A 12,429-nucleotide genomic window follows, 5' to 3' on the forward strand; every position below is an offset into this window, starting at 1 on the left:
AACTCTCAGTCCTTAAAGAACAAGTAGCTATCACTTGCATACACTTTGCAACTGTGGATCCCTCTGATGTTCATGAGGGTGGGAATGGAGCTAAGGCAGCTGCTGACAATGGAACATCAGGTCGCTACTAGCAAAGTGCCTGGGAAGGTCCAGTCTTGTCACATGTGAGGTCTCAGCAGCTTTTGCTTTCATTAGCCTATGTTATCAGGACCTTTAGTGCCACTACAAATAAAATGTTCAGATGAAAATTAAGATTAGTAGGTGGATAGGATGTGTCCATTTATGATTTTGGATGTAGGAGGGTTATCAAGACATTTTTTTCACCATTATCACACTGCAGTGCTTTGTCACACTTTAATATACACATGAGCTAATACAGCATTTTAAATTATGCTTAAGCAATGACACTGCCCTAAGTAAGATTATTGACCACATGTTCTTAATACAGGTCTGTCCAAGACCTCATTCAGTGTCTCAGTCGTGTTCTTTAAGTTGACAATTATAGTGCTGGAATTTACCCTCCTGTTTTGGTTTTATGACTACAGAGACAGTTTACCTAGAAAATACAAAGGCCAGTGAGATTGATGCCTAAGACAAAGTCATTCGGGGATCTGTACTGGAACCCTTCTATTTAATTATCCTGCCACTCCGACACCACTGAAGCACAACCCTAGATGTGCAGACAGCAGCCTGATAACTGCCTCCATTGCTGTAGTGTAGTAATCATTTCCCTTAGCAATCAAGGTTAAATCTTATGGCAGAATTTAATACTCCATATTAAGCAATGTGATTAAACATCATAAGTGTGATAAGAGCAGATTGGAGGAAAAGTAAATAAAATGTAAATCAGTTCTTTTTATATTTCAGTGAGACTTGCCATCTCAGTAGCTTCACTGTTTTGTCAGTGATCTTTAGTGGTACACGTAATCTCCTTCAACATTCTGATAACACTGCTTTCTAAGGGTCTGGAAGTCAGGTACCTGAAATTGTTGCTAACCTAAAATAAGACTTCAGGAGATTTGACACTAGCTTGCTTCCTGCACCTCAGTCAGAGTGCGATGAAATCACAAGCTGTATTTTTTTTGTACTAGGACCTAGGGTGAATCTCAGAGATCAGTTCTCAATAATACCTTTAATATAAGTGACAAATCTGAGGTAACTCCCACGGTAAAGCTTCTGAGTATGTGATTAAACCAAGAGGTAGCATCCAAAAACATGTGACAGTACTCATATCTAAATACAAGTCCTCACACTTATTACATGTACTATTCTCAGGAGTACTGAAAGTGTTTTTAAGTGACATCGGCAATAGAAACACTACTTTTCATACTGTCAACTCATCTACTTATCCTGTTTGACATATCTTTTTCTGTGCTGATCGGTCTTCAACTTCTCTAACACTGCACAGCCAGATTTGCTACTGCTATTTCCCAGCATTCTTATCACTATGACCCTCCTTGGATCCAGAATATTCCAGTTGCATAAATACAAATGCAGCGCACTCTTAGACTAACCTGCAGGTAAATCTGGCCCACTGTTCTTGGGCCATAATAATCCTTTCCAGCTCCATAACCAGATAACCAAAATTAAGATCCCAAGAAGTAACCACCTGTCTCCTAGGTCTACTACCATCGCCCTCAATGAAATTCCTAAAATTTCTAATTATCTTGACTCCAGAACTTTCAGATATTTATTTGTTTGCAAAAGCCTGAAACAACCTCTCCTGTTTCTACCTTAAATAGCTCTTGCAGTATCATATCCTGGAGTACATCTGATGCTCTAAGCCAGCTCAGGGATGTTAGCTAATAATGATTTGCTTTGGTTTGTAAAAGAGGTTTTGTGCGTCTCATCCTTCTGTGTACCTGACAGGCTCAAGCACTGCATCACAGCAGAATTACAATATAATTCTAAGTATGCATACACCATTAGTGTAGTGCTGTATCTTCTTATCTATGTTCTTGAGCTCATAGCCGGCGTTAGGCACCCGCGAAACCCGTGGCCACGGGGAGTCCCCAATTACCTCCCCGCAAATGAGGGCCCCCATTCAGCAGCCGCAGGTTGCTCTGACTGGCGTTGCTCTTCTTCGGCTCCTCATGGACTTCCGCATAGTCCGGCTTCCTGGACCCTGCAGTCACCGCAAAAATCGGAACTGTGTTTCCGTTTTTTTTTTTTTGATTTGCTGGCAAGCTGCACTCAATCAGGTCCGCTCGCTGAAACAAGGGATCTGATTGGCTGCAGCAGCCTGTGAACTAAGTCCTTTTTTTTTTTTTTTTAATTTTTTAAAGTAGGAAGGAAAGCAGAGACAGCATGCGTTGTATATATTCAAGCTGTCAAGTCATTGTCATACAGAGAATGTCCATCTCCTGACTGGGTAGGCAGAAAAACATGCTAGAAAAATATGAAGATCAGTAATTCACGTGTTCTCAGATAATAGCCTAAAGGGAAGTAAATGATGTATTTTAATTTGTCACTAGCCTTCATAGGAGACTTTTACATCCTTTTGCTGTTTTGAGTATTGCCATTGGGATGAAGTTTTAGGTCCTCACTTGCATTTGTCCTACAATGCAGTAGATTCCAGATACTTTCTACTGAAATTACACTGTTTCTAAATTACATTAATGCTGGACCTTGTGGTTCTGTGAGAGGATCCAACAGTAGAAATCAATCTACTGGAGTGAAGAAAAGCTTCCAAAAAGCATAGATTTTTTTTTCCATATTGCACTTAGTGGGTAATGAGAAACTTTGAAAAAAAGCCCTGGTTCTTGCATTGTAAAATATAGGGTAAAAGCACCAGCAATTCTTATAAAGGCCATCCTGTACAATTGAATCAGTCTTTTAGCTGTGTTTTTAAAGGTTGTGTTCAAGCATATGTTATCCTGGTAACTCCCCAGAAACACACCATTATTGTCTTGGGTGGGCCATATTCAGTGAAAGCATGTGTTTGTTTCCCATTTCAGTATGCCCATTAGAAACAATGTACAACGGCATTTAATATGTCTCCACAAGTTTATAATTCACTGAATCTTCAACCAGACCAAAACAGTACAATGCTGAAAGACTCAACCCAATGAAAAAAAAGTTTTTTAGAAGTGTTTTTTTTTTACAGTGGACATTCCTCCTGTGTGCCATCCTTATTAACTTTACAGTCAGAAAAAGTTTGGTATAAAGAGAAAAGAACACATTTGGAGAATCACTGGTGGGTCACACACAGAAGCAGTATATACAGTTAATTTCTGTAGATAATATGGATTGCCGAGTTAAAATTGACTGGTTAAAACTGAAAAGTTGTAATCTTATCCAGTGAAGTTGCATTGATTAGTAGTGTAACAAGTTCTATGTCTATTGTAAACCATTTCATCCATTGCCTGGCAATAAACTCCCTTAAGGTGGGCTTTCAGCTGTTCCCCAGTATTCCATCATTCATGGGTTTTCATGCTTAGTATCAATATCCCAGTGCAGTCAGGGTCGCCCCTGTGGAAGAAGCTCCCCTGTAGTGGTGTAGATGGCCACAGTACCAATACTGAAATCAGAGAGTTGAGCTGTCATATTGTTAGCAGAGTGGTTTTCTGTGCCCTAGCTGCTCCCCTTGTGTTCTCGAATGTCCCATCATGGGGATTACACAAACAAGGAGTGGTGCCATATGTGTGGTATAGCAGTTCAGGTCTGACACCCCTTGATGGTGAATATCTTCTACACTGGCCTCTATCCTTATGAGGAACTAGATCCATGTCCACATCCTTGGACATAGCCGGCGTTAGGCACCCACCAAACCCGTGGCTGCAGGGAGCCCTCGATTATCTCCCCATGTGCAAGGGCCCCCATATGAAGCAGCCGCGGCTTGTTTATAATTAATGTCCAGATTTGATGTAGTTTTTTTTATCTAGTCTTGCAAAAGAATATTCAATATTGCATTTTTGTTTTGTGTACAATTGTGCTGAAATATTGGTAGTGGGGGATAGTGGCTGTGAGAATGCTGTAGAATATACAGATTTTTTAATGTATATCAATGCAAACCCTGTTCTGCTAGTATGTTTTGTGTATACCGGCAATGTTTACAACTATGCCTGATGCTACACCTTTGTTCTATGATAATTTTTTGCTCTGTCCAGAATTATTGTGCTGAGAGGTTGGGAGGGGAGTTGGTGGCTGTGAGAATGTTGCAGAATGTACAGCTGCTGTTTTAATGTATACTAATGCAAACCCTGTTATACTAGTATTGTGTACACCGGCAGCGTTTACAACTATCCCTGATGGTACGCCTTTGTTCTATGATCATTTTTTGCTTTGTCTAGAGTTATTTTGCTGACAGGTTGGTAGGGGGGTTACAGTCTGTGAGAATGTTGTGCAATATTCAGATGTTATTCCAGCATCTATATTTGCTAATAAGCACATTGTTTTTTATGTTACGCCTTTGTGTTTTTATTTTACTTTCACTTCATCCAGATTTATTGTGCTGAGATACTGGGGGGTAAGGGCTGTGGCAATTCTGCAGAAGGTACTGATGTCTTAATGAGTGCCAGTGCAACCCCTGCTCTACTATCAAAGTTAATCATAGCAAAGTTTCAAACTATCCCTGATGTTATGCCTTTGTTCTGCATTTTTTTTCCAGGATTTGTCTGGAATTATTAAGCTGTGAGGTTAGAAGAGAGGGGAAGGGGCTGTGAGACTGTTGCACAATGTTTAGATGTTTGACCTGTATTTTTGGTCTGTTAGTCATCAAAAATGTGAATTCACACAATGCATGCCACTAGAAAAATCTGTTATTCTACCATCCTACCATTTTTATTAGTTCATAACCACAATGTTTTAAACCCCCTATTGTTACGTCCTTGTCTTGTATTTTTTTTTTGTTTGTACCTCCTCTAGAATTGTGCCAAGACTTTTGGGGGGACTCTGAGAGTTCTGCAGAATGTACTGATTATTGTAATGAATGCTAATGCAATCCCTGTTAATCTAATATCTTTCTAAGTTTATCATAGCAATGTTTGTAACTATCCTTGATGTTACACCTTTGTTCTGTAGTTATTTTCAGCTTTGGAATTATGCTGAGAGGTTAGGAGGTTGGTAGGGGCTGTGAGAATGTTGCACAATGTCCAGATGTTTGTTAGCTTTGGTCTGTTCTTCAAAAATGTGGGGTCACACAATGCATGCTACTGCAAAATCTTATTCTAGCATCATTATTAGTTCATAAGCCCAGTATTTTAAATTCTTAATGTTCAGTCTTACTGCGGTGCTGTCCATCATGTGTGGGTATCTATGTCTTGTCCGTGAGTCTGTGTAACTGTCTGCCTCGTGTCTCTGTCCTGTGTGAGGGAGTCTGTGTGGGTGTCTTTGTGTACCTCTGTGGGACTGGCTACCTTGATGCTGTACAGAGGCTTGCCATAATGTAACAACATTACTACTAAATGCCAGTCAGTGTGTGAGTGGCTACTTTGCTGTGGTACAGCGGCTTGTCATAATTTATTGGTACTAAATTTTATTTATTTAACATTTGTTGACCGGGAAAGCCCGACTAGGACACAGCCTATTTTTAGCAGAGGCCCAGGGAGAAATGTTGCAGAAGCATGTCTTTGGAATGTGGGAGGAAACCACACGAATGCAAAGAGAACATGCAGACTCCACACAGAAGGCATCCCAGCTGAGAATCGAACCAGAGAACCTCTTGCTGGGGGGGGGGGTGACAAAGTTAACTGCTGCACCACTGCGCAGTCCCAGTCAGTGTGTGTGTGTGTGTGTGTGTGTGTGTGTGTGTGTGTGTGTGTGTGTGTGTGTGTGGTGTGTACCATTGTGAGTGGCTACCTTACTGTGGTACAGGGGCTTGTCATAATGTAACACTGGTACTAAATGCCAGCCAGTGTGTACCTTGACATTTCAAGTCTTTTTAATGGTCTGAATGTAATAACATTACACAGTGATTGTTAAATGGTGCTGCATGAGCTTGATAGGGAAGGAGGCGTGATGGCAATATGGTCACACTTTTTATATTCTCCTGGGTAGGGCCCCCAACTTGAAACTTGCTGGGGGCCCCCAAAATACTAGCACCGGCCCTGCTTGAGGTTAAGTCTCGTATTCTCCCTTCTCTGTTTGTAACAACAGCTCCTCTGTGTTTCATTATTATGTACTGCTGATTTCTTTACCTCTCTGCTACTATATCGGGTCTATATTAGAACATCAAAGTTTCACAACTTCGAATGTTCTAATATCGACCCCTATTCAGTGAACGCTAACATCGAACATGCAGAACAGCAAATTTTTTCCTAGGGAAAAAAATTTGCTGTTCTGAAACACATACACACAAAAATAAGCACACCAAACGGCAATCCACACACATACACCTAAACTCTTGCATCTAACCCTACACTAAACTGTACATACACCACTAACTATCCACTTACCTTAACCCAAACCCTAACCCTAAGGTCCGTCACTATCGCACACTCACCTCACCCGCGCCCTAACCCTAACTCACCTAACCCGCCCTAATCCTCACGTCCACACAATCGCACACTTACCTGACCTGTGTCCTAACCCTAACTCACCTAACACGCACCCAATCGCACACTTACCTGAACCCGACCGTAACTTTCCATGACAGTGCTGAAAATAGTGAAGCGACAGAAACGGACAACCAAATTCTTTCCCTAAGAAAACATTTGGTTTTCTGCAGCTTTGCTATTTTCAGCGTTCGCTGAATAGGGGTTGATATTAGAACATTTGAAGTTGTGAAACTTTGACGTTCTAATATAGACCCCACTATATCTGCGACCTCCTGCTTTTATTTGCCTTTGTTTACCGGGAAAAGTCTGACTGGGTTTCTGTACACCCCTTTTCAGCAGAGGCATTAATTACAGCTCTTGGTTACTCCCTTTAAAACGATGTCTTCTGTGTGGTTGTTGTGTTAGTGAACTAATGAATAAATATTAAGTAATATCTTGTAGCAGTTCAAAGAATAAAACATAATACTATGTTTGGGGTGGTACAGGTACACAATCCACTTGTACAATTCCATTAATAAAGCTTCTTATGACAAAATGTGTTGAATAAATCTAGTAAACAGATCTGCAGCATAATAACTGTTGTGGCAATGTATGTAGAGGGTAAGCATTAACATTTCTGAGCTATCTCAAAGAAAAGTCTAAAATATATAATAAATGTAGTCATTTACTAAAGGGCTATATTCTGTATCTAAAGTAAGTTACAGTTTATGTTACACATTCATCACTTTAAAGAAAAGCGGTATATTCTGAGCAGGTTTTAGCATGTTTTGCTTATCTTACCGCAGCATCACAGATTAAATTTCCCATGTTGCACTCTCGAAAACGACACTCCAAGTGGGACCCATTCAGGTACACTAATGTCCTCCCAATTTCCATGGCAGAGAAATTCTTTAGTCCCTCCTTCCACTTGTTAACGTCTGCCAGCACTGCTGGATCTGAAATAATAACAGCAACAAACAGTAAATAAGGTCAAGTACTCAAATTTAACAACTGAAATTACTATAACCAGATGAGAGGAGAGCAGAAGTGGCAAAGATGTTTAAATACAAACCAATACAGCGAGTTACTAAAACATTTGGAGTAATGTCTATGAAAAAAAAAAAATCAGTCTGTCATTACAAGGAGGTACATGGTGTCAAATACTTCCATGATCCACAGAGGTGTCCCTGGTTTAAAACCACAGGTACACACTACTTAGATTAACTGTACTTAATACTAAGGATTTCAAAACAATAAGCATGCGGTCACTAGACCAGAGACTAAAGCAGTGTTCTTTTCATACTACTAAAACATAATTAATGTACTTTAGCACCATAAGGTGCTGGCACCATTGGTGTACAGGTTAATGCCCAGGCCAAGACACAGGTGGTCCAGATTTGTGTGAACACTGGATGGCTAATATACCAATCAGGAGTGAAAGGACTGAATGGCTGATGGCCTGTTGTCTTTTTTGGGGAGGGAGAGTCTTGGGATGGGAAAAGGTGTATTGAAAGTTGTCATTCTACCTCAGTGGAAGCTGAGACATAGACACAGCACATCATAAATGCAAAGAGGTATGTGAGCTGGTGAGCACAGCCTTGGTATACAGTGGTTAAGAGCACAGCAGCTACTCAGGGGCTACATGTATGCAGCTTAAAGGAAAAAAGCCCCTTTCCTGGCCAGAGCCATAACCCCACTGCAACATTTGGACCCAACCTCCTATTATATAAGATGATGTATGCAGGGATAGTCAATATAAAAATATAACAAACTTAAGAAATGCAGGGACACAGCAGAGGAAAGCATTTTGAGATCAGAAAAAACATCTCAGACTTCACTGTGAGTAGAAGTATTATTTTACTAATAATAGGTGCTGTAATTCTCTCCTTACTGTTTGCTACCACTGTTCCAAAATTTCTAATATTAAACACTACACTGATAGTACAGAAGATATAGGCCATTTGCAATATCCAGACTGAAGAGACGAGAATAAAGACATACGAAAAGCATAGGAAACTGTAGGTAGTCTGAAAGTTTAAAAATATATTCCCATTAATCCACTGCATCGTTATGTAAGGTTTGGATGTAAAAAAATTCTCTTTAGTTCTAGAATGGTTGATGATAGTGGGCTGCAGGGTGGTAGTTGAACTACTTTTGTATGAAATACTTATTGACTGGTTGATAACAATAGAAGACTTTCTTTTATTTTTTCAACTGTATAAGTCATATATCTCAGAGATTCTACTGACCATACATGCAGTTCTACAAACGAGTCATAAAAAAAGGTTGGCCATAGCCCAGTTGAACACATTACACCCCCATTAAAGATAAGGCTGTTACACACTATTAATTATTAAAGTGGTACTTTTATGGAAACTGGTTGAGATGTCAGATGGAGCAGATGTTTTACAAATGACTGGATGTGGGCTGTGTGGTGACTCTTTTTTCCTGCTATAGGTTTATATCAGTTTGACAGAGTAAGCTGGAGAGAACACAAATGAAGATTGAAAAAGGTGCAGGCAGAAAATTTGAGAACAGCTTCAATACCTAATTTCAATCTTTTGTTTTTTTGCATTATGCCTTTTACTTTCTTCACAAAACATCATACAGACTCTGAAAGACTTCCTGTCCAAAAGTTGTCTCTCTTCTTGCTCAACACCAGGATAAATTATATTGCTAAATTTGAAAAAATACCCATTCATACTTTATACCTCCTTACTCTCCCTTCTTCACTCACTTCTTTACTTGTATCACTTTCCCTCCCCAGACTTTCTCTCTAAACATACCATAAGCTTGCTTTTCTCTCACTGCATATTGCAATTCCTGATTGTATTATAGGTTGGTACCAGGCTATCGGCCCTAGGGCCTATACAAGCCTAGGCATAACAATTCCCTGGCTATTTCTTCCCACACTATTTACTTCCCTACTAACTTACCTCTAATTTCTCTATAAACTTGCTAGAATTTCTATAAATATTAAATCATTGTCATATAACTTGTATCTATTCTTAACCAAAGTTTTCATATTATGTCTAATTTGGCATAATTATTTAAACTGTAGTTGTTTTTGATTGCAAAATCATTGTTCAGAAAATATTTTTGTAATATTTTGCAGCTTTACTTGCTGGGCCTCCACAGAAAATTGGCTTCTACCCAGTCACTTTCCCAGCAATCAAATGTAAAGAAATAAATTATTACATTTTATTTTCTGTTGAGCTTACACCATAAAAAGCTATACCTCAGTACAACAGACTGTGTAAGCATGCTGGACAGTATGTGCACACATGTATGCATTTTCTTCTGGGTGTAGCAATGTATTCCTGACAACAGTGCACACATGTACATGTTCTTTACTATGATTACCAGTGTATTCCTTACAACCATACACAAGTGCACACGTTCTCTGCAGGGAGTATCAATGTATTCATGACAGCATGTGCACATATACATTTTCTCTGCTGTGGATATCAGTGCATTTCTGATAGCAGTGCACACATGTAGACATTCTATGCAGGAAGTATCAATATCTTCCTGACAGCAGTACATACATGTACATATGTTCTCTGTTGGGAGTATCACTTTATTCTTGACAGTATCTGTGTACAAGTCCGTATGTTCTCTCCTGGGAGTACCAAAGTATTCCTGAGAGTACTGCACACAAGTGTGTTCTCTGCATGGGGTGCCAATGTACCAATAGAATTCAGCGTCCTCAACCCCTTGCATCGGTCCTGTGGCTGGCTGCTCGTCTTGCCTCTCGTCTGGCATTTTGGGTATTCCCTCCATACATTTAACCCCAAGGAAAATTCCTCCCTGCTAAGACCAGACGACACCCTGAACCGCCTGCTACCTAGGCACCACTGAACGCTACTACAACAAGGACATCTCAGTTCTGGCGTTTTGGGTATTCCCTCCATACATTTAACCTCAAGGAAAATTCCTCCCTGCTAAGACCAGACACCCAGAACTGCCTGCTACCTAGGCACCACTGAACACTACTACAACAAGGACATCTCAGGTCTGGCATTTTAGGTATTCCCTCCATACATTTAACCCGTAGGAAAACTCCTCCCTGCTAAGGCCAGACAACACCCTGAACTGCCTGCTACCTAGGCACCACTGAATGCTACTACAACAAGAACATCTCAGTTCTGGCGTTTTGGGTATTCCCTCCATACATTTAATCCACGGGAAAATTCCTCCCTGCTAAGACCAGACGCCACCCTGAACTGCCTGCTGCCTAGGCACCACTGAACGCTACTACAACAATGACATCTCAGTGTATGTAGAGTTAAACTAAAACTTGTAACCTAATAAAGCAGCTGCAACTATTACTCTGACCCCTGCGTGAGTGACAGCAGCCTACCGCAGCTTGAATGCTATTCTTCCCCCTCTATACTTTTAGTAGCATTTTTATTTTATTTTGGAACACACAGGCCCTTCCCTCTTGCCACCAGGTGGCAGCATTCTTCTCACCAAACAATCACACACCATGTAACTGTAGTAATTCCTATACCAGAATTACAGTTGTTGTCTTTCGGCTTTTCCTAGTTATGGGTCGCCACAGCGGAACTCCGGTCTGCTAATGATTGGCAGTAGATTTTCCCGAACGCCGAGGTGCCAGCTCGACGTTCAACCTTCAACGGAGGCGCGCCCATTTACGCATGTCTTTCGAACGCCCACTCAACCGCGGGGAGGACATGCAGACTCCACACAGAAGGTATACCAGAATTACAGTAATTACTTAAATCTTACTCCCCTCTTTTCCCTAGATAGACCTCCCATTTACTTTATTTGCTAAAACTCCCAATTCTTCCCTGTATGAAAAGTACTTATCTTTCAGTATTAACTGTAGCTCATCTTCATTCATCTTTAGGTTTCAGCTGGTGATACTTTTTCGTGAGTCCTCACTTCCTTTTGGCTCTTGTCCCCTCCCTTCTCACTCCCACTACAGTCCTTAACCCTATCATACCTCTCCTTCCCCCCTCCCCCTTAGCTACCTCCCCTTGGAGTTTACTTATACATGGTGAAGTTTGTGGCGCCATTTTTAAATAGAATTCAGCGTCCTCAACCCCTTGCATCGGTCCTGTGGATGGCTGCTCATCTCGCCTCTCGGTAGGTTTGAAGAAAGATGTTAGTTATCTTAAAACTGTGGTAATTTATATTTTGTGAAATTAGGTAAAACACAGATGCATGTAAAGCTATGAGATTAGTGATCTGCACTTTAGCCTTTCTAGCTGCCTGAAGGCATTACCGACTGTTCCTTTTTTTTAAATGTTAAGTATTTAAATGCTCTGGACTGGTTTCAATAATACAGGGATATTAATGCTCCTTGGCTTAGCAAAGAGTCTATCCGGAATATATTTGTAGCTTGAATGGCTCGCCTTAACTGTAGCTGCTGCAGATATATGTTGAATCATCTGCACATATAATCAGCATCAGCAGCTGGTAGCTGAATTGCGTTCTTGTTATGAAAGTACAGCTATTGTTATCTTCTGTTCATATAGCCTAAATGGATCCCTGTTGACTTGTGCTTAAATACCAAAAAGACGTTACCAAGTACTACTCTGCTGTATTAGCTTGTCTGCTCTTGTAACATACGCGTTTTTATAACACACTGTTTTAATTTAACAAAACTGTCTCTGCATTAACTGTTTGTTGTTCGTTACACATGCGTTTTAATGCACGCTGTATCTATTTACATGCTTGACTCTTCTGCATTAACTGTATTTTGTAATGCTTGTGTCTTAAAACACGCTGCACCTATTTACAAATCTAACTCTTCTGCTTTCACTGTTTGTTTATTGTAAACGCACGTGTTTTGATACATGCAATATCTTGTTATATCCCTAACTCTTCCCTTTCTAACACCCTTGGGTAATTTTAACTCCCTGGGGCTCTGAGGGAAATGTGCAACTGTGATTTAAATGATTAAACTGTTATGTACACAGCTGCC

General features: G+C 40.3%; 1 protein-coding gene across 1 annotated transcript in view; it reads right to left on the minus strand.

Moving 5' to 3' along the window:
- The window catches only part of NT5E (5'-nucleotidase ecto), a 1,444,398-nt gene that overhangs the window by 295,933 nt on the left and 1,136,036 nt on the right, over positions 1-12,429 (minus strand). The window contains exon 5 of the mRNA XM_044067530.1: positions 7,278-7,432. Within this exon, the coding sequence (XP_043923465.1) occupies positions 7,278-7,432 (155 nt within the window). The remainder of the gene's footprint in view (positions 1-7,277; positions 7,433-12,429) is intronic.

The sequence above is a fragment of the Protopterus annectens genome, chromosome 1.part0, assembly GCF_019279795.1.
Source record: "Protopterus annectens isolate FY-2018-M chromosome 1.part0, PAN1.0, whole genome shotgun sequence".
In the NCBI taxonomy this organism is placed as follows: domain Eukaryota; kingdom Metazoa; phylum Chordata; order Ceratodontiformes; family Protopteridae; genus Protopterus; species Protopterus annectens.